We start from the raw sequence: 27,460 nt of genomic DNA on the forward strand, positions 1-27,460 counted from the left end.
CTATTTCAGCTCCCGATTGGTAGCGAGAACTTGGAAAACTGTTGAAAACTGAGCGAGTTAGAGAAGGCCAAAAAAACACTTAAAAAAGACAACAAATTTTCAAAGAAGTAGGTAAAGAGCCCACTTGGAACCTCGATAACTCCACCGGTACTTTACCCACCGGTAATCTGCTTATACCATTCTACAGCGCAAATAAAGGGCTTTCCAACCATATCTTGATCATATAAAGAGCTTCAAAACTGGGAGACTTACGCTGACATAAAGACTAGCACCGGCACTAAATTAGCACACATCGCTCTTCACCACGGACCGTTATTCTTACGATCTTACTCAGCTGCTCGGCTTTCGATTAATACCAAGAACTTGAAAAACGGTTGAATATTGAGCGAGTTACAGGAGGTCAAAAAATACTAAGAAAGACTTTACAAATTTTCAAGGTAAGCAGCCCCCACTTGGAACCTCCATAACTCACCCATTAAGAGACCGTTGTAAACGCCGCTGGTGCCAAAATAAAGGTCAAACGCAGGGCTATCACCTTCAATTTACACCATCTAGAAAGCGTAAACACTGAGCGAGTTAGGCTACGCGAAAGATTTAGACTCGCCAGGACATCGCGAGCATCGCCGTTCACCACTAACGGTTATCACAATCATCTTATTCAGCGTACTAGCTCCAGATTGGTACCCAGACCTTAAAAAAAGGCTAAAAACTGAGCGAGTTAGAGAAGCTCTAATTGGACACTAAAAAGACTTAATTTCATAAGGCAGTGACAAAAGAGCCCCCACTTGAGACTTCAATATCTCACCCAATACGAGACCTTTCGAACAGCCGCTGGTATCAAAATAAAGAGCAAGAGCTGGGCTTTCGAATAGTACCTTGATCGTTTAAAGAGCTTGAGAATTGAGGGAGCTGCATTGTCATAAAAACTTGCACACGCAATAACACAGTCAATATCGCTGATCACTAGCAACAGCTATCACTATCATTTTATTCAGCTGTTCGGCTGTCGATTAAAACCAAGAACTTGAGCAGAGCTTGAATATTGAGTGAGTTAGGGAAACTCAAAGTTGGACACTAAAAAAGACAACAATTTCATAAGGCAGTGGCAAAAGTACCCCCGACTTGAAACTTCAATAGCTCCGCCAATACGAGACCTTAGTAGCAGCTGCTGGTGTCATAACAAAGCTCAGAAGCAGGGCTTTTCGATAGTAGCTCGCACTTTTTCAGAACTTGAGAACTGGAAGAGCTGCATTGACATAAAGATTTTGGATTGAGCTCACACAGTCGATATCGCTGCTCACCCCACGCCAAGCCACAGTCATACTCTCCAACTTTTCCGCTATCGACTGACACCCAGACCTTTGCAAAAGGAAGAATATTAACAGAGATGTCGCTCGAGGAGATCACCCAGCCCGGGCTCCCCATCCACCGCTGCCTCCAGCTCCTCGGCGAGCACGACAACATCGCCGTGCAGCACCGCCTCGTGCAGCGCCTCCAGGAGTACCCCGCCGCGGAGCTCGAGTTCTACATCCCGCAGCTCGTCGACCTCGTCACGCGCGGCTCGCGCGCGCTCGAGACGTTCCTCCTCGCGCACGCCGTGGCGCACCCGCACTTCAGCGTGGTCACCTTCTGGCGGTGCCAGGCGATCCTCCCCAACATCGCGCCCGCGCTCCTCCCCGCGCTCCGCGCGTTCCTCACGCGCCTCCAGCACGTCCTCTTCACCGACAACGAGGCGAAGGAGACGCGGTACACGCTCCTGGCGGTGGCGGTGGCCGCGTACACCACTTGCGTCGCCCTACCAGGGGCCACCATAGCGCCCATCCTCGCGCAGGAGTTGGGCTCGACCCTCGCCGGCGCCGACACCGGCTACACGCGGCGCGAGACCACGTTCATCATGCAGCTCCAGAACATCTCCCACCGGCTCGTGCAGTTGCCGAAGGAGGCGCGGCTGGCGGCGCTCCAGGCCGAGCTCGCGCTCCTCAACCAGCAGCTCCCCGGCGCGGGCGTGGACATCCCGCAGCTCGTCGACCACAAGATCGTGCGCCTTCCCGAGGCGGTGGTGTTGAGCCTGGCCGAGCGCGCGCCGTTTCTCTTGTTCCTCGAGTACCTCCGCGGCGACCCCGAGCTCGCGGACGAGGCCGACTTGGGCGAGCCCTTCCGCGCGCCGCCGCGCCCCGAGAGCACCGCGCAGGCCGCGCAGACGGTGGTGGCCGCGGCCATGATCGGGCAGCTCACGGACCCCGCGATCCGGGAGCGGCTCGTGGCGTCGCTCCGGGCGGAGGCCGCGGAGGAGACGTACGCGGAGCGGCGCGCGCGCATCCGCGCGCAGAGCCCGTGGGGGCGGTACCCCGGGTGGAGCTTGGCGTGCGTGATCGTCAAGACCGCGGCGGAGATAGTGGAGGAGGCGCGCGCGGCGCAGCTTGTGAGCATGATTGCGAGGGTGTACACGCGCGGGTGGGTGAAGGAGATGCGGGTGGTGCCGATCAGCGCGACGACGGCGCTCGTGGAGGTGATTGCCGCGCTGAGCATCCACGCGGTGAAGCGCGCGACGAGCCTCAAGGCGTACGTGCGCAACGTGGAGAACTTTGCGGTGTCGTTGGCGAGCTACTCGATCTTGTGCTACGTGATGCAGGTGAAGGACCGGCACAATGGGAATATTATGGTGGACGGGGAGGGGCATGTGGTGCATATTGATTTTGGGTTTGTGCTCGGGCGCGCGCCGGGGCCGTTCGAGGCGGCGCCGTTTAAGTTGACGGGGGAGTACGTGGAGATTTTGGGGGAGAAGTACGGGTTGTTTGTGGAGACGTGTAAGGTTTGTTTTAGGGATTTGCGGAGGGGGTGGGAAAGGTTGGCGCCGTTTATGGATGTGCGGAGGTTGCACTTGGAGTTGGATGAGGGGGAGGCGGAGGTGTTTGTGGAGCGGTTGATTGCGCAGAGCCGGGAGAGCTTGTCGACGAGGATATATGATAGGTATCAGTTGGTGACGCAGGGGATACTCCCGTAACCGACCCCGACTCCGATCCCGACCGGAGGGAGGGATTGGAGGAGGGAGCTCTAGTATAGCCCAATTCCGACCGGAGGGAGGGATTGGAAGTCAGTGACCAAACTCTGTCAAAACGGTCTGAATACATCACTACTGTATAGAGGGGACCTCCACGAGTCTTCCCATAGTCTCAGAATTTACTGAGCTTGAAAATTGAGGGAGTTAGTGAGGTGCGAAGTTGGCCATAGTTAAGTCACCATAGTTAGTGAAGTTTTCAAACTCGCTCAAAACGGCTCAAATAACTTCCTAGTGTATAGTCCAGACTTCCACGAGTCCAACCATAGTCTCAAAAGTAGCTCAAGTGAAGTACTGAAGAAGTTAGAGAGGGTTGAAGTTGCCCATAGTTAACACTAGTTAGTGGCCATAGTTAGTACATAGTTAACTGTGGCTCTATGATATTTTTGAAACTCGCCCAAAATGGTTCAAATAACTTCCTAAGGGGTAGTTCCAACTCCCACGAGTCTTCCCGTAGTCTTAGAATTGAGTCAAGTTGAGAACTGAAGAAGCTAGAGAGGTGTCAAGTTGCCATAGTTAAGTCACCATAGTTAGTGCCATAGTTAGTGAACTTTTCAAACTCGCTCAAAACGGCCCAGTTACATCTCTAGTGTATAGAGGGGACTCTCAGTAGTCGCCCCATAGTCTCAGAATTAACAGAGGTTGAAAATTGACGAAGTTAGAGAGGTGCCAAGTCACCATAGTTAAGTCACCATAGTTAACAGTAGTTAAGAGTCCATAGTTAGTGAACTTTTGAATATCGCTCAAAACGGTTCAAATAACTTCCTGAGGGGTAGTAGGGACTCCCACGAGTCTTCCCGTAGTCTCAGAATTAGATAAGGGTGAAAATTGAAGGAGTTAGAGAGGGTTGAAATTTCCCCATAGTTAACACCGGGGCTCTATTGAATTTTTGAAACTCGCTGAAAACACTTCAAATACACTTCTAGTGTTTAGTTTGAGGCTCTACGAGTCACCCTGTATTCTCAAAATTAGATACGCTTGAAAATTGAAGAAGTTATAGAGGTCCCAAGTAGGCCATAGTTAAGAGTCCATAGTTAGTGGCCATAGTTAGTGACTTCAAACTCGCTCAAAACACTTCAACCACCACTCTAATGTGTTGCCTGGGCTCCCACGAGTCTTCCTGTATTCTCAAAAGTTAGTGGGGGTGAGAATTGAGGAAGTTATAGAGGTTCAAAGTTGCCCCATAGTTAACACTGCGGCTCTCTTGAACTTTTCAAACTCGCTGAAAATCATTCAAACAACTTCCTGAGTGGTAGAGTGGACTCTCGTGAGTAACCCTATATTCTCAAAATTAAGTGGGGGTGAAAATTGAGTGAGTTGGAGAAGGGTGAAGTTCCCATAGTTAAGAGTCCATAGTTAGGAGTAGTTAGTGAGCTTTTGAAACTTGCCCAAAACGGTTCAAATACATTTCTAATGTATAGAGGAGGCCCCCGCGAGTCGAACCATAGTCTCAGAATTGACTCAAGTGAAGTACTGAATGAGTTCGTGCAGTTTCGACGTTGAGGGTTCAATTACCTTACTAGTGTATAGTTGAGACTCTCAGGAGTAACCCTGTGGTCTCAGAATTAGATGAACTTGAGAACTGAATGAGTTCGCGCAGTTTCGACGTTGAGCGTTCAAACACATTCCTAGTGTATAGAGCAGGCCTCCACCAGTAACCCCATAGTCTCAAAAGTAGGTCAAGTTCGAAATTGAAGAAGTTAGGGTGGGTCCAAGTTGGACCATAGTTAAGACTTCACATAGTTAACATAGTGAAGTTGGGGGTCATGACCCGACCGGAGGGAGGGTCGATAGTAGGTGAAAAATTGAAGTTGAGGGTTCAACCACATTCCTAGTGTATAGAGCAGGCCTCCACGAGTCACCCTGTAGCCTCAAAAGTGGGTCCAGGTGGATACTGGTGGAGTTAGGAAGAGGTGAAGTTGGCCATAGTTAACATAGTGAAGTTGGGGTCAACTTCGACTCTGAAAACTACTCTACCAACCTCAACTTGGACCCTGACCTCAACCTCAACTTCGACTTTGAAAACTACTTCACTGTCTCCAACTTGGACTCTGGTAACCACTTCAAGCTTCGACCTTGGACCCTGGTAACCACTTCAAGCTTCGACCTTGGACTCCAGCTTGGCCTCCAGCTTGGACTCTAACCACTGCTCCAGGCTTGGGCTCGACACTGTACTTCACTACTCCAGACTCTCCCTTGGCTCAACTTGGAGTCAGCTCACTGCTCACCACTCCACTTCAAGTTGGGCTCCACCTTGGACTCCACCTTGGACACAAGCTCCAGCTTGGACCTTAGCTTCGACTCTAACCACCACTCCACTGCCTCAGCTTGGACTCTAACCACTGCTCCAGCTTCGGCCTTGGTCTACCTTGGTTCAACTTGGACCTTAGGTTCCTGCTTCGACTCTGGGCATTGCTCCAGCTTGGACTCTGGAGACTCTACTATAAGCTCAAGCTTGGACTCCAGACACTGCTTCACTGCTCCAGTCTCTAGCTTGGACTCCAGCTTGGACTTGGACACCACTCCACTGGTTTCAGCTTCGACCTAGGTGCTAGCTTGGACTTCGACTCTCACCTCCAGCTTGGACTTCGACTCTCACCTCCAGCTTGGACTTCGACTCTCACCACCAGCTTGGACTCTCTACCTAGCTTCAGCTTGGTGACCTCACCCTCCCTTACCTTGTGCTGTAGACTTGGGCTCGGCTTGGTCCTTAGCCCTTAGCTCCAGCTTGGACTTGGGCTCTAAGAATCTTGGTTCCACCCTTGACTACCACTCCACTGCTCCAGCTTGGACTTGGACACCACTCCACTGCTCCAGCTTGGACTTGGACACCACTCCACTGGTTTCGGCTTCGACCTTGGAATTAGCTTGGACTCTGGCTACAAGCTCCAGCTTGGTCTCTAACCACTACTACTACAGGCTCTCGGTTCTCACTTTAAACTTCTCCACTGCTCCAGCTTGGGCTCTTGGCACCACCTCCAGCTTCGACCTTGGCCTCAGCGTAGACCTTGGAACTAGCTTGACTCTGCCCACTAGCTTGGACCCGGGCTCCAGCTTGGACTCTGGGAACTACTTGACTGCTCCAGCTTGGACCCGGGCTCCAGCTCCAGCCTCAGCTTGGAGTTGACTCTTGACTACTCCACTACCTCCAGCTTCACACTCTTGACACAGTCCTACTTTCTCTACTATCTTCCTTGATCCCATGACCCCTCCCTGCGGTTGGGGTTGGACTCTTGGACCCACCTCCAGTCTCTTGGTTTCAGCTTGGTCTGTTCACTGAAACTACTCCGCTCCAGCTTGGGCTCTGGACTTCTCCTCCAGCTTGACCTCTGTCCTCTACCTTGGCTCAACTTGGAGTCTAGCCACCACTCAAGCTTGGACTCTGCCCACTGCTCACTGCTCACCACTCCACTGCCTAGGCTTGTGCTCTGGACTCTGCCACAAGCTCACTTCCTCACTGCTCCAGGTTGGACCATAACCACTTCAGTATCTTGGCTTCAGCTTGGTGAACTCACCTTACCTTGACCTCTGTCCACTCCTACTAGCTCACTGGAACTGCTTTACCTGAAGCTTGGACTTGGCTCAAGCTTGGACCCTAGGCTACAGCTTGGACTCGGACCCTAGGCCACAGCTTGGACCTGGACCCTAGGCTTCAGCTTGGACTCCACTTCCAGCTTGGACTCCACCTCCAGCTTGGACTCCAACTTCAAGCTCCACCTTGGTCACTCTCCTAGAAGCTCTGTCTTCGCTACAGCTTGGACTTGGACTCTAACCACTACTTCACTGCTCCCCGCTCACTGCTGCAGCTTGGACTTGCCCACTCTACTACTGTCTCCGGTTTGAACTCTGCTCACTCTCCTCCAGGCTCACTGCTTCTCCCTTGGTTCAGCTTGGACCCTTGGCACCAGCTTCAGTTTAGACTCAGGTCACCACTCCACTGTCTCCAGCTTTGACTCTGGGCACTAGCTTGAACTCTGGCTGCAAGCTCCAACTTGACTCCCCAACACTCCACTAGAAGCTCCAGGATTTACCTTGGACTCAGCTTGGACTCTCCAGCTTCAACTCTGGACACAGGCTTTAGCTTGGACTCTACCCTGAGACTCCAGCTCTGACTCCTAGACTCTTGACTTCAGGTTGGACTCTCAGCTACAGCTTGGACTTCGGCTCTTAGACTTGGGCTCTTAGCTACAGTTTGGACCCTAAACTCCTGTCTCCAGCTTGGTTCAACTTGGACTTGGACTCTTGGTTCCAGCTTGGACTCTTGGCTCCACCACTCTTGACTGCAGCTTGACTTCAGGTTGGGCTCTTGGCTACAGCTTGGGCTTCGACTCTTAGACTTGGGCTCTTGGCTACAGCTTGGACTCTGGGCTCTTGGTTCAACTTGGACTCTGGACACGAGCTTGGACTCTTGGTTTGAGCTTGGACTCAGCGCCAGGTTGGACTCTTCCACTAGCTTGGACTCTAGCTTGGACTCTGACTCTTGGTAAGGTTGGACTCTGGGCACCACTCCAGATTGGACCTTGGTCACCACCTCCACCTTGGTTCAGCTTGGATTCTGAACTCTGAACTCTAACCACCACTTCAAGGTTGGACCCTGTCCTCTACCTTAGGCTCCAGCTTGGACCCTGGCCACAAGCTTGGACTCCTGCCACCACCTCCAGGTTGGACTCCACTCTTGACTACACGCTCTCGGTTCAGCTTGGACTCTTGGCTTTGGCTTGGAGCTGACTCTTGACTACTACCTCCAGCTTCACTCTTGGAACTGCCCCCCCAGCTTCCCTCTTGACACTACCTCCCGCTTCACTCTTGACACTGCCCCCCAGCTCCAGCCTTAGTTTGGAGTTGACTCTTGACACTGCTCCACCAGCCTTAGTTTGAGTGGTTGACTCTTGACTACTACCTCCCCCTTCACACTCTTGACCACTCTACCACCTCCACCTACACTCTTGACACAGCTCCCCAGCTACTGCTCTAACCTCAGTTTGGAGTTGACACTGCTCTCCAGCTACTGCCTTGGTTTGGAGTTGACACTTGACTGCTCCACTAACCTTGGTTTGGAGTTGACACTCTTGACACTACTCTCCAGCTCCAGCTCTAACCTTGGTTTGGAATCATGACTCTTGACTGTTCTACAAGCTCCATCTACTGCCTTGACACTGTTCCACTCCCTCGAGCATCTTCCTTGACACAGTCCTACCACCTTCAGCATCTTCCTTGGACCCTGGGTTCAGCTTGGACTGGCCACTCTCCTACTAGCTCTCAGACACCGGCTCCAGCTTCTTGGTTCAGCGTGGACGGGCCACTCTCCTACTAGCTCTCAGACACTGGCTCCAGCTTCTTGGTTCAGCGTGGACGGGCCACTCTCCTACTAGCTCTCAGACACTGGCTCCAGCTTCTTGGTTCAGCGTGGGGGAGGTGAGGGTGTTGACATCGAAGACACAACACTTGGTAACCAAGCCACCAGGCTGGAGCTGAGGGTTAAGTCTTACACTGCTCAAATTGGGGGAGACTTGACCTCGAGTAGTCTCAGTCTTGTTGAGAGCTTAGTCTTCTTACTGGCTGGACTTGCTCAAACTGGGCTAGTCGGTCAATCTGGAACTGAGAGTCAACTCTTCTTACTGGCTGAGCTTGCTCAAACTGGGGCTACTCGGCTCAATCTGGAACTGAGAGTTAAGTCTTCTTACTGGTTGGACTTGCTCAAACTGGGGCTACTCGGCTCTAGTTGGAACTGAGAGCTAAGTCTGTACTTACATTGGTCAATCTTGGCTACTCGGCTCAGTTTGGTTGAGAGTCAACTCTTCTTACACTGGTTGAACTTGCTCAACCTTGGGTGGGCTTGACCAGAGAAGTCTCAGACTGTAAACTGAGAGCTAAGTCTTCTTACTGGTTGAACTTGCTCAAGCTTGGGTGGTCTGGTCACCAAGTCACCAGTTCGGAACTGAGAGCTAAGTCTCTCTGAACTTGCTCAACCTGGAACTACAGTAGTCGGCTCAGTCTGGAACTGAGAGCTCAGTCTTCTCACTGGTTGAACTTGGCTACACTGTCCAACCTGGAACTACAGTAGTCGGCTCAGTCTGGAACTGAGAGCTCAGTCTTCTCACTGGTTGAACTTGGCTACACTGTCCAACCTGGAACTACAGTAGTCGGCTCAGTGAGATTGAGAGCTAGTCTTCTCACCGGTTGAACTTGGACTAGACTGGGTGGTCTGTCAACGAAGCCACCAGCTTAAGCTAGTTGAGAGTTAAGCCTGTCTTACTGGTTGAACTTGCCCAAACTGAGGTAGACTGTTTCAGCCTGCTAGAGTCTCACTCTGTAAACCAGCGTTTGCCACGGCTCCAGACTACTAGTGCTCCCTGTTGTCGTTGTGAGCTCTGCCCGTTTCAATTAACCTAAAGCAGCTTTCTCGGCTGGCTGGGGCTCAGCTACCACGTTTGAAACTAGAGTTAATAACAAGGGTAGCGCGCCCCCCTTTATAACCCCAGAAAATATCTCAGAAATTATTTTTTCTCCCCCCCCTCGCTTCACCATGTACTCCTTCAGCTTCCCCAAGACCAGCCCCAGGCAGCCCCGCGGCGTCAAGAGCCTCACCACCGCCGAGTCCTTCCCTGCCAGCTCCACCAATGTGAGGTCCACCGGGTTCACCACCTTTGTTGACGGCGCCCCACCCAAGAACACCTTCCGCTCGCGCAACAGCTTTGTCATTGCCAGGGGCGCCCTCTCGTGCATGATGCGGGAGAAGAAGTCCAACTTCACGCTGGTTTCCAAAAGCGCAGCAAGTGTATGTACCGAGGCCATGTCTAGTTGTTCCGCTACTAACCTCCTCTAGCTCTGGGCTGCGGCCGGCCGCCCGTTCAAGCTGTACTTTGAGTATCTCTCCCTCCTCGAGTCGATCTGGCACGACCGCAAGCAGTCGATGTTCGCCCCTGCTCCTACAGCAAACTTGAGCTACACTGAGTTGTTCCAGCCGAGTAAGCGCGCGGCCACAGGGGGAGGCACCAGGCTCAAGTTCAGACTCAACCCTGCTAAAAAGGTGCAAAAGAAACGTGCAGCGCCACTGTTTCAGGTTAAGGGTGCGCTTAATTGCCGCTGGGGGATCGTGACTGAGGATATATTTAGATAGCGCGCCGGAATAAACAGTTTTCTTTTTCTTTTCTCACCATGAACCTGGAATTGGACAGCGGATTGGCATTGCTACGGAGCCTCGGGGAGCTCGACAAGGCCCTTGGGGTCGGCGACTCTGGCGACGACACCGCGTTGAACATGATCAACCCGTGTGTCTCCTGGAGCGTGGGCAAGCTCCCGGCGACTTTGGAGAAACTCAAGGGGTACAGCTGTGAGGAGGCGGCGGTGGTAAGCGCCGCAAGACCTCACTTTGCGATGAGAAAAGTGTCCATTGCGGTGACCAATGCGGACTCCCAGGGCAAACCGAGGCAAACGAGACAACGGTTGAGTGACAGAGCAAAGTACTTGCTCGAGCTGGCGTTTGACAGAAAGTCGGCTCCAAACAAGAAGGAGAGGGAGCTCCTCGCGGAGAAGTGCGGCATCACTCCTTTGCAGGTGAGAGTCTGGGTATGTAAAGATCGAGACACGGTGGAGAGCTGATACTAACTGCGGCAGTTTACGAACCAGCGGATGCGCAAGAAGAAGAATTGGTGACAGGGTGGAGCGCATCGGCTACATAGGAAGATACTCTGAGGCGCTGGATAGACTACATAGGCCCCGTCTTGAAATACGATGTCTGAGGTATAGTAGCACCTATGTTACAAGCGCGTTTCAGCTCTGAAACTTACCAGTAGAAGCCAGTGCCTCTTACAGTGGACTCAGCTGAGAGAGCCCCTCCTCCAATTGAAGGGGTAAACCGCGAGGAAGCAGCCAGCTGCACCAAGCTCGGCAGCTAGACAAGCCACGCTGGAGGTGCTAGTGTTTGTAAGTCTGGCTTAACCGTGATGAGGTTCACTACTAAGTCAATGATCACCTCATGCTCTCAGTTGTAAGTTGGAAGGAGAATGTGTGTGCTAACATTGAGAATAGCAGGTTGCCCAATCTCCTGAGTTGGACAAAGCTAGAGGTCGGTCCAAGAGTCGGCGATGAATCAATCGACCAATTTTGAAGAGGACGCTGAGTGAACAATGACCGCTCCACTGAGATTGAATATACACCATGTAATAGTGTAGACCTGCCAACCGTTGTAACTGCCAAGGTTGAAGCTCTGAGCCAGAACTGGCCACGCTGGGGCCAGGCTTGTCAACTCTCAGCCGGCCTTGGTCATTGCTGAAGTCGGTCTAAGTTTGAGTCAGCTCTGAGACTCACACACTGGTTGAAAGCCGCCCTCTACACACTTTCGCAAAGTTCAACTGAGCAGCAAGGTGACCCAATGTTGGCCCAGCACTCTAGTCTCCGCAACAGGGCGAAGCTAAGCAGTCCTCCAGAGTCCACCACACTCAGTTTCTGAACTGGCGCCCCCTATAGCAACTCTCTAGTTTCCGCGACCTTTGAAACCGGGCGAAGTGGCAACTTTACATACCTCCAGAGTCCACCAAGCTCCGTTTCTAAACTCCCCCCCCTCTAGCAACTCTCTAGTTCCACAACCTTTGAAACCGGGCAAAGTAGCAAAGCTGAGCGGACTTCCAGGGTCCTCCAAACTCAGTTTCTAAACTGGCGCCCCCTTCTAGCAACTCTCACGTTCGGCAACCTTTGAAAGTAGCAAAGCTAAGCAGTCCGCCAGAGTCCACCAACCTCCGTTTCTAAACTGAGCGACCCTCTAGCACCTCTCTAGTTTCGGCAACCTTTGAAACCGGGCTAAGCTGGAACTTTACATTCCACCAGAGTCCACCAACCTCAGTTGCTTAACTGGGCGACCCTCCAGCAACTCTCTCGTTTCGGCAACCTTTGAAACCGGACTAAGCAGTAACCTTACCAAGCTCAGTTTCTAAACTGGGCCCCCCTGGCATTGAGAAGAAGCTATGGTACACATGGTCAGTCGTAAAGACAAGTTCAGTGTTCATGTGCACCCTACACAATGGCGATGTCAGAACAAAGTGGTACGAGCTCTAGAGGTTAAGTACGTTTGTATCATTTTGGGGAGCAGTCAAGTCACTACTCGCTCCAGACTTAGATACCTCTACACGCTACAGTTTTGAAAGTAAAGACTTAATGTGAGCTTGGCCAAGATTAGCTACAGCCAGCCCCGTTGAAACCGGGCAAGTTTAAGCTACTAGTGTGGTAACAAGTATCAGGATTCAAAACCAACCCTCTATTCAAGTCTCCAAGTCTTGGAGGCTAGAGACCTCAACCAACGCAGTGTCGATGGTGAGCTCCCGGACTCCCTCTATTCACTGCTCAAAGTTTGAAGCGACAACTGCAGGAGTGCAATGAGGTAACTTCAGCTTGCGGAGCCAGCCAAAGTTAGCGGCCCCTTAGGGGGAGCGCTCAGCCCACTCTCCCGGACTTTGCAGCCCCCTCTATTCACGAAAACAAGTAGAGCCTGTGGGCCGCGCTTTTGCGCTTCGCTTATAGCAGCCTCTGGGTTCTTTCCCTCACCTGCTGCAACGCCCGCCGCATGTGGCGGTTCCGCTTGGCGAGGCGCGCCACCCACTGCACCAGGGTATGGCCGCCCCCCCGCTGCAACTCGGCGAGAATCTCGTGGCACGACTTGGCCTTGAGCGTGAACGGGTAGTCGAGGTGCTCCGCCGTTGCTAGGAAGGCGTCCAAGTGTGCGATTCGCTTGTCGATGGGCAACTCGCGGTGGTGCAATATCGCCCGCACGATGGCGGGGAACTGGCCACGGAGCTCCATTTTGCGGCCGCAGTGCTGCTGCAAGAGCATCCCCGCGGCGGCCACGTCGCTGGCGACGACGCTGTAGAGGTGCCAGTGCCGCGCCCAGTAGGCAGGCTCAACGTGGGGGAGGATCTCGGCAAACACCGCCAACCTGTTCTCTTTCCTCGCCACGAACCGAAACACATCATAGGCAATGGCCTTGTATAAATATGCGGCGGCCTGCGGGTCGGCGGCAAGAAAAAACTGAGGCGAGTGGAGGACTTGGAAGATGAGGTTGTGCGCGCGCGCTAGGCTTCTGGGTTCTAGCACCGACACCGCCTGGGCAAACGAGCGAAAGGAGTTGTGCAAGAGGGACCTCTGGGTGGTGGCCATTGCGCGGAGCGACTGCTTTAGTGATACTCCCGGTGATAGCAGCTGTAGGAGCGCGTTCACGATGTTGAGGAGGAGCGTGGGGGATAGTAGGTGCGCCCGGCACAACGCCGACCGGTGGAGCTCGAGGAGAAACCCTCGGGCGGCATTGGGGGTGGAGGCGAGGGATACTAGGTGGCGCTCCTCCACCCGCCCCAGCTTGCAGAAGTTGGTAATCAAGAACCGGGAGACCCGCGGGTGGCGGTGGTAATGCCTAATAAGCTCCATGTACTGTTTGGAGTCTAGCTCCAACGCCTCCAACACCTCAACGACATTAATATCTGGGACTGCCCTGAGCAACGGGACAATCGAGGAGCCTGGGGCCACCCTGGAAAGGCACTTGGAGGCTACCCCAGGGGTTAGCCTAGGTGCGGCCAAGATGTACGCCTCCCGCACGTCCTCGTCGCTTCCCTCTAGCACCCTCTCCACGAGCTTGTTCACCAACGCGGGGGACTTTTGGTACACGCGTAGCACCGCCAAGGGGTCCACCCCGACGTTCATCAAGTAGACCACATCGACGTCGGCGAGGGCAACCGGGGGGCGAAGCACGGAGGCGAGGGCGCCTCGCAACAGCTCGGGGGCCGGGGACTCCCGCAAGGTGGTGCTGTGGTCAAAGCTGGGACAAACCGAGGTGACCCAGCCGGGCGCCCTCAAGACATCCTCAAAGTGGGCCAACACGGCGGCAGTCTCATCGTCCCTGGCCACCTGCATGGCTCGTTTAAGACCGAGCAACGGAGGGTCTTGTGGCGCTCTCGCCAACACCTCCTCCGCCGTGGCCACACGCTGCAACTCCCGCCACGCCAGTTTGAGCCTCCCCGGGTCCACCCCGAGCGTATACCCCACCGCCTTTGACACCTGCACGCCGAACGAGCGGTTTTCATAACCGTCGGGCATCGCCAAGGCAAAGTCCACCGCCGCGCAGCGGTTGGACATCCGTGCCACCGCCGATAGAAGCTCATCCACGTCGCTCAAGCTCCCGCGCACGAACAAGTCCCAGCACTGGGGGTAGCACCTGTGGAAAAGCAACCGCTGGAGGAGCACGCCTCGTGAGTGGGCGTCAGTGCATAGCGGCTCGGTGTAGAGGTACACCTGCGGGTGGAGGAGGTGCACGGGGGAGGCCAAAATGGCGGCGGCCTTGTTCTGCGGGTCGAGACATAGTTGTAGTTGCTTGGTGAGGCCCGGGAGGTGCCTGATGTATGGCTGTATGGGCGAGATCACGTCCTGCGCCGAGACAGTGGCGGCGATGTAGGAGGCGATGGCATCGGAAAGGGACGCCTGGCGCAGCCTCGCCAGACTCAAGCATCGAGAACAAACAAACCAGACACTGGGGTGCAACCATCGCATCGGTGATGGGACCAGGGGCTGGGACCAGGGGCCTGGGTTTATGATGATGGACGGTGGAAAAATTTGTATACGCGCACCTCACCTCCTCCACCATGCCTCGAACCACCCCCGCTGTCATCCCCTCTGCCATCGCCCGCCGGATCGCCAGCTTCCTCCCCGTGCGGGACCTCCTCGTGTTCGGATTAGTTTCAAGATCCGCGTATGAGGCCACCCTCGAGCCCCGGCTATGGGTCTCCCTTCTCCAAAAGATGGGCGTCTGGGACAACGCCGTGGCGCTCAGCAAGGAGACAATACGAGGGGGCCACTTGGACTACCTCGGGGACCCCCTCACCTGCCTCGACTACGTCTACCGGCTGGCCAAGAACGCCCGGTACCAAGTGCTCAAGATCCACCGGGCGTTGGGCGTGTACTACTACGACTTGGTGGGCTGCAACAGCTACGACCGGTTGCGGATTTTCCAGGACTTTCACACACCCGAGGAGCAGATGCGGATGTTGAAGAACTTGCAGGCTTACAACAGGGCCGACTTGCTGCCCGAGTCCCGACGCAATGCCCACGGGAAGCTCTGCGAGTTGCTCGAGATCTTTGAAAACGCCGTCTTGCGCGAGATCGAGATCCATTTTGACCTCGAGGAGTACCCTACAACTAAACGGTTTGCCGAGATCCTCGTCGCGTTGGATAACCAGCTGGTGTTGGTGGACTTTTTCCTCCAGAAGATGGCCCAGGGAAACATAGAGGCGCAGGACGTGGACACGCTAGTTGCTGCGCTCACGCTGGAGTTTCGGAGGCACTCGCATATTGTCCACGCAGCGTTCCCCGCTGACCTCTCCATGATGTACAAGGTCTGCGAGGAGCTCATGTCGACGCTAGTGGCCACGGCGGTACAGTTGGCGATCGTGGAGGCCAAGGAACACGGCACCTACCTCTCTGTGGTGCCCCAGTTGTACCACCGGCTCGCCACCACCATGATTCCGCAGTTGGCACAGCCGCACGAGTCCTACCAGCGCGAGCTCTTGGACATGGTGTTTGCTCCGTTTGCCGCAGAGTACATCCGCGAGCAAGTCTCCAGCGTGAAGGAAAAGGTAAAGAAACCGCCGGTGGTGAGTGTAACCCCAGAGTCTACCATCCTTTCCAGCCTCAAGAGTGTTTTCCTGGCGCCGGAGGAGACCCCAACACCGCCCGTGGCTCCCGTGGAGCCGTTCACTCCGGAGGCCATAATGGGGCTCCTCGACGACGCCAAAACGGCATTGTCCCGGTTGTCCAACTTCCAGGACTACTCCATCCACACCCTCCGCAGCGACGCCGCCCAGTCCCAGCAGGAGATAATCACCTTTGTCATGGACACCGTCGGCAGCGACCACTTGCGGCCCGGGTTTGACCGTGCGCTCGCGTTTCTACAATCGTGCAACCCAAAGTCGCCCACATACTCCTCGGTGGAGCCCCCGGGACAGCCGTTGGTGTTGTTCTTTGACTTGATAAACACAGCCGACACCATCATCCAAATGGTGGACCGGTTCTGCAAAGAGGTGTCCCTGACACACAGCGTGCGCAAGTTGGAAGTCCTAGTGGACACAAACGTTGCCGAGGGGCTAAACATAGGGATCGAGGTGTTGGTGCATCAAATCGAGACCATCTACACAAAGCGGCTCCACGATAGCGAATACGATCCCGCACTGGGCTCCCCCAGTGTGGGCCCTACCGAGGCAGCGCAAAGGGCAACCGAGGTGCTCTCGCAAAACATGAACCTCCTCGTGGACAGCGCGGAGGGCTCGGTGGTGGACGTCTTTCAGCAGGAACTAGCCGAGCGGTTCTTCCAAACCGTGGTTAAGGTGTTGAAGGGCCGCACGGTGTCGATGATAGGCGCACCAACGTTGATAGCCGACTTGAACCTCTACTTCGAGGTCGTCATGGGGAGCATCCGCAGCAACAAGCGCGTGGTGGCGCCGCTCTTCCTGGCACTAAAACAAATCGGCAACGTGTACTTGATCAGCGGCAACGACTCCAAGGCGATCGGCCGGTTGGTCAGCGACTTGTCCAAGTTCAACGGGATCTTCAATCAGGAGGAGATCTACGAGTTTGTCCAGCGGCGCAAGGACTGGGCGGATATACGAAAAGACGTGGAAAAGGTGATGTACGGGTTTGGCTTGGGCGATTGTAAGTTTATGTAATGGCGTTGAACAAAAAAGGGGAGGTAAAAAGCTCACTATAAAGCAGTGGCATGGACATTTGCTCAAGACTTGTAGAAACCATTTAGTGCATAGAGTAGTGCGACTATATCGATCCTGTTAATTTCCAAAACTGAAAACCTCTCCAGCATCACCCACGATGAGGTCAGTAACACGCACTATCAAAAGGACGCTCAGTGTGGGAGTGGAGCCACGGTTGCAACTGCTAATCGACAGAAACCAGATCCCCCGGGCCTCAGCACTCCTTCTCCAAAGCAAACGCAGCGGGTACAGCCCGCTGCCGGCCCACGCGTTGCGGCTCATCCAAGTCGCATGCGCCTCGAGCCCCCGGTACTTTGCCAAGAACGCCTACTGCGTGTTGCAAGTGTTGCAGCAGTACCCGGAGGTGAAACCAGCGGTGGCGGTGCAGTGCTTGGAGTACTTTGCCTCGCACAGTGTGGGCAACACCTACGCCAACCACTTGTTTTTCCACCTGTGGGGGGAGATCAAGCTGCTCGGGCCCGAGAAAGTGACCCTCGCTGTTGCCTCAGTGCTCAAGGTCAACGCCGACAATGGCAACAGCATTGCCGCGATCAAGGCGTGGAGGTTGGCGAAGCACCTCGTGGACTCAACAAAGGTTGCCGCCTTGTTGGTGCGGGTGTTCCGGTGCCACCACAATGATGAGGAAGTCCACCACGAACTCCCGCAGCTTGGAAACTCCCCCGAGTTGACTTCCTACATGCTCTCGTTCTATGCCAGGCGCGACCCAGCAAGGTTTGAGCTGTTGGTGAGCGCCCTCGAGACGCCCTTGTCAAGGTCAGCTCGCTGCGACTTGCTACAGGCGTTTATCGACGGGGGCGACAGAGCACGAGCGCGGGCAATCATCGGGAGCATTGGGCAGACGACGCCACGAGAGTTGGACTTGACTGTGAAGTGGTTGATCTGGGATGGCAAGACCCACCAAGCACGGCAGCTAGTGCAGAGGACCCCCATTGAGGTTTCGAAATGGGGGTGCCTCACTTTATTCAAACATACAGGGAACAAAGACCTCCTCAGCCAGCTCCACCGCCTTGCGGGCGACCCCGTGTTGGAGCAGTTTGCCATTGAGATGGTCCGCTCGGAGACCAACCTCAAAGAGTCCATCCGGTGCCTCATCGGCATCCTCAGGGACTCGTCGTGGCACCTCCACCAATCAAACAGACTTTACCAGAAACCGCCCCGCGTGGGGCTCCGCGTGAGGCTCGCGCCTGCAAGTCTAGTCCACTGTATAAAGACCATCGCCATCAAGGCTGTACAGAGACGCGACAGAGAGTCGCTACGGTGGGCAATCGAGGAGCTCCGCCGCTCCGGGTGGTGCCTCGCGTCCACCCTAGAGTTCTTACACTTCCACGACCATGAGGGGTACCTCAAAACCACATTAAAACACTAAACGCCCTATTTCAACCGCTTGTAGTCTGCTCTCTTATCATACAACTTCCCAGTGGTGATCTCCTCGGCATTCTCCGCCATCAAGCTGAACAATTTCTCGTCTCCCTCGTGTTGCTCCCCACCAAACTGGCCAAACCGGGCTTTGAACTTGCCAATCTTGCCCGTGGCAGTCAAGTCCAACGTGTCCAAGTCGGCCCTGTGCGGGTTCCAAAGCACGCTGTTTCTTTGATCGTTGATCATCCGGATTTCATCCTTGGGTGCGGGCGACCTCCTCGAAATGACCGAGCCATCGCTGAGCTCTACTAGGGAGTCGAACTGGTAGAATATAGCGGGCCTGGCCCGGCCTTGCTGGATCTTGCGCATCACTCTGCGGGAGGACAAGTGGACCTCTCCGGCCATTGACACCGACCTGTACCTGACCTGTATGAACTGTTTCATTGCTGAAGTGGTGAAGATTTTCATATTTCTCGCGCCCTCAAAATTTTCTTTTTTTCTTCCATCATCTTCTTCCACCACCATGGCTTTCAACCAGACACCCACGATTGTCGTGTTGAAAGAGGGGACCGACTCGTCCCAGGGCAAGGGCCAGATCATCGCCAACATCAATGCCTGCTTGGCGATTCAAGACACATTGAAGCCCACGCTTGGGCCGTACGGTTCCGACATTTTGCTCGTCGCGTCCAACGGCAAAACCACTGTTTCCAATGACGGCGCCACGATCTTGAAGCTTTTGGATATTGTCCACCCTGCGGCGCAGATGCTCGTGGATATCTCGCGGTCGCAGGATGCCGAGGTGGGCGACGGCACCACCTCCGTGGCGATCCTCGCGGGGGAGCTCCTCAAGGAAGCCAAGAGCTTTATCGAGGACGGAGTTAGCCCCCACTTGATTGCCAAGGGCTACCGTCTCGCGAGCGAGTTGTGCATTGAAAAGATTGAGGAGTTGGCGGTGGACACCAACAAGGGGGACCAAGAGATGTTGGAGAAATGCGCCACCACTGCCATGTCGTCGAAACTAATCAGCCAGAACTCGGCCTTTTTCACAAAGATGGCCGTCGATGCAGTAAGGAGTCTCGACCCGGACGACTTGGACGAGAGCCGCATCGGGATCAAGAAGGTGCCCGGGGGCGCCCTTGAAGAGTCGATGTTTGTCAACGGCGTTGCCTTTAAAAAGACGTTTTCGTATGCCGGGTTTGAGCAGCAGCCAAAGCAGATCAAGGACCCAAAGATACTTGCGTTGAACGTGGAGTTGGAGTTGAAGGCTGAAAGAGACAACGCCGAGGTCAGGGTGCACCGCGTTGGCGACTACCAGGCCATAGTCGACGCCGAGTGGGAGATCATCTTGCGCAAGCTCGACTCTATTGCCGCCTCGGGCGCCAACATCGTCTTGTCGAAGCTCCCTATTGGGGACTTGGCCACGCAATACTTTGCCGACCGGAACATTTTCTGCGCCGGTAGGGTCAGCGCCGCGGACATGGACCGTGTGTTGCAGGCCGTGGGCGGCCAGTTGCAAAGCACGTGCTCGGACATCCGCCCGCTGGAGCTCGGCACCTGCGCCCTTTTCGAAGAGGTCCAGATCGGCAGCGAGCGGTACAATTTGTTCACGGACTGCCCCCGGGCCCGGACGTGCACTTTGATCTTGCGTGGCGGCGCCGAGCAGGTGATTGCCGAGGTGGAGCGCTCGCTCCACGACGCGATCATGATTGTCAAGCGCGCGGTGGCGCACCACGAGGTTGTCGCCGGCGGGGGCGCGATCGAGATGGAGCTCTCAAAGTATCTCAGAGAGTATGCAAAGACCATCGCCGGGAAGCAGCAGTTGATCATCGCCGCGTTTGCCAAGGCACTCGAGGTGATCCCCAGACAGCTCTGCGAAAACGCCGGGTTGGACGCGATCGAGTTGTTGAACAAGTTGCGCAGCGCCCACGCCAAGGGCGAGACCTGGTACGGGGTGGACTTCCAGCTGGAGAATGTGGGCGACAACATGAAGAGCTTTGTCTGGGAGCCGGCACTAGTCAAGATCAACGCCATTGCCTCTGCCACCGAGGCCGCCACGTTGTTGCTATCGGTGGATGAAACTATCAAGAGTGAGAGCCAGGGTAGAGGCCAGGGCGCAAACTAGTGAATGAGATCGTTGATAGTGTAGTGTTATCTATAGCTGACCACCTCGAAAGCAATTCCATATCTCTGCTCTTTGGTTAGATGGTGTACCTCTTTACAGAGATTACTGAAGCCTCCCTCTTCAAGCTTTAGACGTGGAACCTTGTTTCTACCGGAAAGCCAGGGACTCTCGAAAGGGGTTCCTTTATAAAGAGCTCGCTGGACCTATATCTTGCCTCTATAAGCGTCCTTTGGAGCACGCTAATGGGCAGGGCTTCTAAGAGTTGACCTAACACCGCTCACTGTGTTTTCTGGACCTTGAATTTACCTCTAAAAGTACCTTGCCGTTCCCTTTCAACACGAGCAGAAAAATCAAAGGGGTATATACATTTTAGTGCGCAAACGCGTATCTCAAACCAGCCAAAATTCTCCCCTACGAGTGCAATATTATCACGGAACCAACAACCAACTGGTTTCGCTAGTCAGAGCTGTGAGTGAACGCAGCCCATCGGGTCTGGCTCATACCCCCAACTAAGCGCCTCGCAGTGGGCACCATTGCTCAATTCCCCATTGAAACCATCTGCACATTGCTCGTGGAGACTGTTTGCTTAGCGACGCGTCGAACAAAAAATAACAGCTTTACGTATTTTCTCTGTTTACTATTTTTTACTCCTTTGACACCACTCTTTCTCGCGAAGTTGAAAACAAGAGCTGCTTCAGGCAGGGGGGACGATTTTCTTTGCGCGGGAAGCACCACCTTTGGTTCTTTGTGACATTCTCCGAATTCCCTGGTGAAGCCAGGGAAACCCAGGCTGGAGTTATTTAACTTGCTGAGCTCGCTGGTGCCCGAAGCCACTGTTGATTGCTCGCCAGCCATCCGCCATGTCGCAAGTTTGCAAGTATGGGCCGCCGCTGCACCCCAGGCCTAGAGTCTACCACCGGATCCACGAGTTGATTGAGACCCACGCCAACGCGAAGCTTACCGGGGAGTACCACGAGGAGTATGTTCAGACCTTGGCCACGCTCGAGGGTGTCTCCTCTGCCAACCCCGAGATGATTGACTTGCAGCCCGAGATCCAATGGTACATGCGCCCGTTTCTAATAGACTTTCTCATTGAGCTCCACTCGAGCTTCAAGTTGCAGCCGCAAACGCTCTTCCTATGCTTGAACATCATCGACCGGTACTGCGCCAAAAGGATCGTTTTCAAACGGCATTACCAGTTGGTCGGCTGCACGGCGTTGTGGATCGCGGGGAAGTATGAGGATAAGAAGTCGCGAGTGCCCACGTTGAAAGAGTTGACCATCATGTGCCGCCACGCTTACGACGAGGAGATGTTTGTGCAGATGGAAATGCACATCCTTGGTACATTGGAGTGGTCGATTGGTCACCCGACGTTGGAGGACTGCTTGCAGTTGAGCATCGCGGGGAGCCACCTTTCCGGGCCCCTCGACGACACCACTGCGAGTGCTGTTGGTGCCGTGGCGCGGTTTCTCTGCGAGTTGTCGCTATACGATAAGTTTTATTTGGCTGTGCCGACCAGCATAGTTGCCATCACTGCCCATTTGCTTGCGTGTTCAATGTTGCAACTTCCGACAGCTGCCGCTGCGTTGAAACAGTTGCTAGAGAAAACAGAAACCACCGTGGCCCCTTTTGACGACGACGTGGAAAACAAGCAGCCGCCAGTCCACGGCGCGTTCCTTAGCGGCCTCGACGACACCAGCTTGCTCATGATAAAGAAGACCGCGCTAATGTTGATGCTCCACTTGAACAAAACAACAGAGGTGCTTTCCAAAAAATACCAGGCCTCGGGAGTGATCCAGGTTGTGCGAAACTACCACTCCAGCCACCTGCTGGTAATGCAGGAGCTCAGCGAGAGCAAAGACAATGTCCAGCTAGATGCCAGGCTCATACGTCTCGCCGACATCTTGCTACAGCTCCACGACGAGTACTACTACAAACCCAGATCGCCGTCGTTCTCGTCCTCCACGCTGAGCTTCGAGTCGGGACCGCCGGTAACCCCGCCGCTGGCCACCTCGCAGTGCTCTGTCTTTTCCAACAAACGGTCCATCGACAGCGGGGGGTTTGTCTCCTCCTGCAACACGCCGACACACGCCAGTTTCCACCCGTTAGTGCCGCCGCGGTCCGCCACCAAGATCAGAAAGAAGCGGTACGGAAGTAGTTGTGTAGCTGGGTATTCGCCTGTTGCTATAAACTAAATACAGATAACACTAGCCTCCACGCTGTAGCCCACGCTGTAGCCCACGCTGTAGCCCACGCTGTAGTCCACGCTATCCTCACGCGTTTGGTTTGTTTTTGTTCTCGCCCGAGACGGCAACGACAGAGGAAAAAACGAGATCGAGGCAAGAACAACCTCTAGGCACCACTCTCCTTCTCCAGCAATGAGTGCCAGAGCCTGGGTGTGGCTCAACAACGACCAGTCGCAGTTCCTACGAGGCTATGTTGCAGAGCATTTAGAGAATGGCCGGTGCAAAGTGGCCATTGTGGGGAAAGACGGAGCAGTGGAGTCCACGGTCGAGGTCGACCAGGGCCTGATGGAAAGCTGCAACCCGCCGCGGTTCGACATGTGCAATGACATGGCCGAGTTGACCCACTTGAACGAGCCCTCGGTGGTGTACAATTTGTACCTTCGGTATACGAAGGACTCGATTTACACATACTCGGGGTTGTTCTTGGTCGCGGTGAACCCGTACAAGCCGTTGCCTATTTATGATGCCCGTGGCTACCGCGACAATGCTCCCCACATATTTGCCACTGCTGAAAAAGCCTACACCGAGCTCACGCGAGGGAACCAAAACCAAAGCATCCTAATCACGGGGGAGTCCGGCGCCGGCAAGACCGAAAACACCAAACGAGTGATCCACTACTTGTCCGCAAAGGGAGCCACCACCGGTATCGACAGCAAAATCCTACAAGCGAACCCCATCTTGGAGAGCTTTGGCAATGCCAAGACCATCAAAAACAACAACTCGTCCCGGTTTGGCAAGTTTATCAAGATCTACTTTGACGACCAGGGCGGGATCTCGGGAGCGCACATCGACTACTACCTTTTGGAAAAATCGCGGGTGGTGAGCCAGGGTTTGAAGGAGAGGAACTACCACGTGTTTTATCAGTTTCTTAGTGGATACGACAAGTTGGACAAGCTCGGGTTGAGCAAGGACGGGGAGTACCTGTACTTGGCACAGACAACCCATGATGGTGGCTTCAGCCTGCTTATGTCCGCGTTTGACGTTGTTGGGTTCACCAGTGAAGAGCAGGAGTTGATATTCTCGTGTTTGGCCGTGGTGTTGCACTTGGGCAACTTGCAGTTTACTTCCAAAACCTCCGAGCAGGCCAGTTTTACCAAAGACTCACCCGTGGGAACAATAGCAGCGCTCTTGGGGGTATCCCCGGCCTCCCTCTCCGATGCATTCCTCCGGCCAAAAGTTAGGGCCGGGAGGGAACTAGTCGTGAAATCGCAGCGCGCCGACGACGTCAAGTTCGCAATCGACGCCTTTGCCCGGTGGGTGTATGAAAAGCTCTTCCAGTTTATCGTGGGGAAGATCAACGACAGTTTGAATGGGTCCACGGGGAACTTCATAGGAGTGTTGGACATTGCCGGGTTTGAAATCTTCGAGTCCAACTCGTTCGAGCAGTTGTGTATTAACTACACTAACGAAAAGTTGCAGCAGTTTTTCAACCACCACTCGTTTATCTTGGAGCAGAAGGAGTACATGCGGGAGCAAATACAGTGGGATTATGTCGACTTTGGTAGGGACTTGCAACCTACCATAGACATGATCGAGTCTCGCTCGCCCATGGGGATTCTCAAGCTCCTCGACGAAGAGTGCATGATGCCCAAGTCATCGGATGCAATGTTTATGGGGAAATTGAGCCACCACTTTAACAAAAAACACCCCAAGTTTGCGGAAAACAAGTACAAGAGCGGGTTCATTGTCAAGCACTACGCGGGGGATGTCGAGTACAATGTCGACGGCTGGTTGCAGAAAAACACCGACCCGCTTAGTGAAAGCATACTCCAGTTGATGGGGGAGTCGAGCAACGAGTACATCCGGGGGATGTTCCATGACGAGAACCCCTTGAAAACCAGAAACAAGCTCATGAAGACAGCTTCGCTGAAGCATAGGGACCAGTTGGGGGAGCTAATGCGGCAGCTCGACTCTACCAAGCCGCACTTTGTCCGGTGCATACTCCCGAACTTGGACAAGATCCCTGGCAAGTTTGACCGGGGACTCGTGGTGGACCAGTTGAGGTGCAACGGGGTGCTCGAGGGGATCAGGATCACAAGGGCGGGGTACCCAAACAAACTCCCCTTTGCGGAGTTTGTCAGCAGGTATGCCATTCTCGGGGACGCCTCGGGGCAACCGGAACGGCGCCAATGTGAGTCCATACTAAAGTGTTTGGAGCCAGACTTGTACAAGATTGGACAGACCAGAATATTTTTCAAAAGCGCAGTCTTGGGCCGGTTGGAGGCGATGAGGGACGCTCGGCTAGGTCAGATTTTCACCCAATTGCAGCGGGTGATCCGTGGGAATGCCACAAGAAAGGTAGTTGCCAGGGAGAGCAAACAGTTCCACGCTGCTAGGGTCGTCTCCAAAACAATGCTACGGTTGGAGGGACTCCAGGGGAATCCATGGATGGCACTCTTTTTCCACGTCAAGCCATACTTGGCAGAGTCTGTGGAGAAGATGGAAACCAGTAGGCTTGACGCAGTGGTGGCCGACTTGCAACAGAGTCAAAGTGTGGTGAAAGAGCAGGAGCTGGCATTGGCGGTGCTACGGGCGGAGAACAAGCGCCATGTAAGTATAATTAGCAGATTGGAGAGTGAGATGCAGGAAAAGACCGGTTATGAAACTGCAGTGGAGAAGTTGACTGTGGAGTTGAAGGGGGCTACACAAGCGTTGGACAGGGTGAAGAAGGAGCATGAAGCAGCCACCGGCAGTCTCAAGCGTTTGGCGGAAACAGAGAAACAACAGAAGCAGAAGCTAGCAGAGGCGAGGGAAAAACTCACCTTGTCAAAATCCAAGCTAGAGAAAAAGTCGATGGAGAATGAGAGACTTCACTCTGCTTTGGGGGAAATGGAGGCACAACTAGCGAGATTGAAGCTGGACTATGCCAACCTCCAGGAGAAACATGTCACCACCAATGCATCACTAGCCTCCAAGATCTCCCAACTTGAAACCGAGCGCAGCACTGAGAAAGAAAATCAACCGCCGGACCCGCAGCTCATGCAAGAGTATGCCCATATTAAACTCAAAATGAACGAACAAAGCGCAAGCTTGCGGAAGGAAAAGTTTGAAAACTCGAAATTGAGAGAGGAGTTGCTCGCGGTCAAGCAGAGAGCTTTGCGCAGCTCCGAGTTGACGCCAAAACGGCGGCTGCTTGCACTTGGACAACCCCGAGGAGGCAACGTTGAGGCGCTACGTGAGGAGATTAGTAACCTCCAGATGAGGCTAGAGCAAGAGCAGAGCAATGCGCAAAGAGCGGAGAGCTATGCTATAGACTTGCAGAAGCAGTTGAACAAAACACAGACAGCCCCGATAGTGGTAGAGCCTCCACGGGAGACACCCACCGCGTTCCACGGGATCAGTCCCGACTTTATCCAGATCTACCACGACATCAACAAGTCGTTGAAAGCGCTGCGGGAGGAGTTGCACACCGCCAAGGCCGAGGTGTTGCGGTTGAAATCGCTCTTGCGGGAGTCCGAGGAGGAGCTCTACCGGGTGAAACAGGTGGGCTTTCAAGCGGCAATGGATAAGCATGAGGAGGAGCTAGCTAGAGTTAGAGAGAACAACGCTGTGTTGGAGTCACGGAATAAAGAGTTGACGCTGGAGCTCTCCGTTTATAAAACCAGGAGCGGGGAGTACTTCAGCAAGCTAGAGTTGGCCGAGTCGGCAGTGACATTGTCAAAGAGACATGAAACCGCGGCAAAGCGGGACTTGGATGAGGCCAAGAGCCAGCTCCGACTCGCGCGGGACGAAGCAAGGACGCTGCAGAGTATGTTGAGGGAGGCCAGGGGGGAAGCGGAGAAATTGGAAAAGGTGCAGTTGGAGTTGACCAGGAAGGTGAGTGCGGGAGAGAAGGTTATTGCTGACTTGCGCGGTCAGTTGGAATATCACATTGGCAACTACGAGAACCGAGCAGCGACGGAAAAGTTGAAAGACGAGATCCAGACACTTTGTCAGGAGTTGCACTATAAGGCGGAAACGGAGGCAACACTAAAAAAGGAGAACAAAAAGTTGCAGCTTGATCTAGACGAGGTGAGAGGCAGCAGAGACGAGCTACAGAACCAGCTAGAGGAGATGAGTCTTAAGGAGGAACAACTAGAACAAAGACTTGAGGAACAGACTGACACCATCAGGCTGCTTGAGAGTGCGAAGATCATGAATGAGAGGAGAATCGGCTCCCTCATGAAACAACTCGCGGGAATGAAAGAGATACTAGAGGAAAACGCACGGGAAAAGTCAAGATTAACTGAACAAAAACAAACACTAGAAAAAGAGTTGGCCAAAGTGTCTCACGAGTTGGAGCTCCTGCACACCGCGCTTGCCCAGTCCAAAACAGAGGCTGCCTTTTTGAAAACACACTTGGAAAACCAACGCAAAGAGGCGCAGCTGATGCAATCCGAGTTGGCACTCTCGAAACTATCCACCAGTTCTGATTACAAGGACCAGCAGAGGCTCAGGAATGATTTATTAGTGGCGGAGGGGGAGAACTACTCCTTAAAGAAAACAAACCAGGAGCTCAGTGTGCAAGTGCAGGATCTACAAGAGAAGCTTTTCAGCAACGAGCAGATCAAGTACCTAGAGTCACGGTCGAACGAGTTGTCCAGTGCACTAGATCTGGCACTACAGGAGAAACACGACGCGGAAACTACGGTCAAGTCACTAACCCGCCAAGTGGCTGCGTTGCAAGTGCGCATCGACAATGAGTCGCAATTGAGCAAGCGGTATAACGATGAAAACTTTGATTACCAAAACAAGATCAACCGCTACAAGAGCAGCATCGAGGTGCTACACAGTGAAAACACAGAAAAAGAGCTACAGTTGAGGTTGTTGCAAGAGAAACACAATCAATTGCAGGAGACACTATTGGTAATGGAAAAGGAGAAGCTCTCAAACTAGTTCCCCAACCCTTGCGTTTTCAAAGCCTCCAGAACATCACCAA

At 54.0% G+C, this 27,460-nt stretch overlaps 10 protein-coding genes across 10 annotated transcripts; 8 read left to right on the forward strand and 2 right to left on the reverse strand. All coding sequences in view use genetic code 12, as the record gives it.

The window, feature by feature from the left end:
* Positions 1–1,387: 1,387 nt before the first annotated feature.
* Positions 1,388–3,004, forward strand: LODBEIA_P20440 (uncharacterized protein; the record flags this gene model as incomplete). Its single annotated transcript, XM_066972000.1, has 1 exon — positions 1,388–3,004. The coding sequence occupies one exon, from the start codon at positions 1,388–1,390 to the stop codon at positions 3,002–3,004; it is 1,617 nt and encodes a 538-aa protein (XP_066828982.1).
* Positions 3,005–9,584: 6,580 nt separating this feature from the next.
* Positions 9,585–10,178, forward strand: LODBEIA_P20450 (uncharacterized protein; the record flags this gene model as incomplete). The annotated part of the gene is made up of 2 exons (XM_066972001.1): positions 9,585–9,836; positions 9,885–10,178. The coding sequence occupies 2 exons, from the start codon at positions 9,585–9,587 to the stop codon at positions 10,176–10,178; spliced, it is 546 nt and encodes a 181-aa protein (XP_066828983.1).
* Positions 10,179–10,216: 38 nt separating this feature from the next.
* Positions 10,217–10,714, forward strand: LODBEIA_P20460 (uncharacterized protein; the record flags this gene model as incomplete). Its single annotated transcript, XM_066972002.1, has 2 exons — positions 10,217–10,627; positions 10,676–10,714. 2 exons carry the CDS (start codon positions 10,217–10,219, stop codon positions 10,712–10,714), a joined length of 450 nt encoding a protein of 149 aa, XP_066828984.1.
* Positions 10,715–12,568: 1,854 nt separating this feature from the next.
* Positions 12,569–14,587, reverse strand: LODBEIA_P20470 (uncharacterized protein; the record flags this gene model as incomplete). Its single annotated transcript, XM_066972003.1, has 1 exon — positions 12,569–14,587. One exon carries the CDS (start codon positions 14,585–14,587, stop codon positions 12,569–12,571), a length of 2,019 nt encoding a protein of 672 aa, XP_066828985.1.
* A 92-nt stretch (positions 14,588–14,679) lies between these two features.
* LODBEIA_P20480 (uncharacterized protein) lies at positions 14,680–16,755 on the forward strand (the record flags this gene model as incomplete). The annotated part of the gene is made up of 1 exon (XM_066972004.1): positions 14,680–16,755. The coding sequence occupies one exon, from the start codon at positions 14,680–14,682 to the stop codon at positions 16,753–16,755; it is 2,076 nt and encodes a 691-aa protein (XP_066828986.1).
* A 157-nt stretch (positions 16,756–16,912) lies between these two features.
* On the forward strand, positions 16,913–18,181 carry LODBEIA_P20490 (uncharacterized protein; the record flags this gene model as incomplete). The annotated part of the gene is made up of 1 exon (XM_066972005.1): positions 16,913–18,181. The coding sequence occupies one exon, from the start codon at positions 16,913–16,915 to the stop codon at positions 18,179–18,181; it is 1,269 nt and encodes a 422-aa protein (XP_066828987.1).
* Positions 18,182–18,186: 5 nt separating this feature from the next.
* On the reverse strand, positions 18,187–18,618 carry LODBEIA_P20500 (mitochondrial 54S ribosomal protein bL31m; the record flags this gene model as incomplete). Its single annotated transcript, XM_066972007.1, has 1 exon — positions 18,187–18,618. One exon carries the CDS (start codon positions 18,616–18,618, stop codon positions 18,187–18,189), a length of 432 nt encoding a protein of 143 aa, XP_066828988.1.
* A 79-nt stretch (positions 18,619–18,697) lies between these two features.
* On the forward strand, positions 18,698–20,296 carry LODBEIA_P20510 (uncharacterized protein; the record flags this gene model as incomplete). Its single annotated transcript, XM_066972008.1, has 1 exon — positions 18,698–20,296. The coding sequence occupies one exon, from the start codon at positions 18,698–18,700 to the stop codon at positions 20,294–20,296; it is 1,599 nt and encodes a 532-aa protein (XP_066828989.1).
* Positions 20,297–21,156: 860 nt separating this feature from the next.
* Positions 21,157–22,491, forward strand: LODBEIA_P20520 (uncharacterized protein; the record flags this gene model as incomplete). The annotated part of the gene is made up of 1 exon (XM_066972009.1): positions 21,157–22,491. One exon carries the CDS (start codon positions 21,157–21,159, stop codon positions 22,489–22,491), a length of 1,335 nt encoding a protein of 444 aa, XP_066828990.1.
* Positions 22,492–22,674: 183 nt separating this feature from the next.
* LODBEIA_P20530 (uncharacterized protein) lies at positions 22,675–27,417 on the forward strand (the record flags this gene model as incomplete). Its single annotated transcript, XM_066972010.1, has 1 exon — positions 22,675–27,417. One exon carries the CDS (start codon positions 22,675–22,677, stop codon positions 27,415–27,417), a length of 4,743 nt encoding a protein of 1,580 aa, XP_066828991.1.
* Positions 27,418–27,460: the final 43 nt, after the last annotated feature.

The sequence above is a fragment of the Lodderomyces beijingensis genome (assembly GCF_963989305.1).
Source record: "Lodderomyces beijingensis strain CBS 14171 genome assembly, chromosome: 2".
Taxonomy (NCBI): Eukaryota; Fungi; Ascomycota; class Pichiomycetes; order Serinales; family Debaryomycetaceae; genus Lodderomyces; species Lodderomyces beijingensis.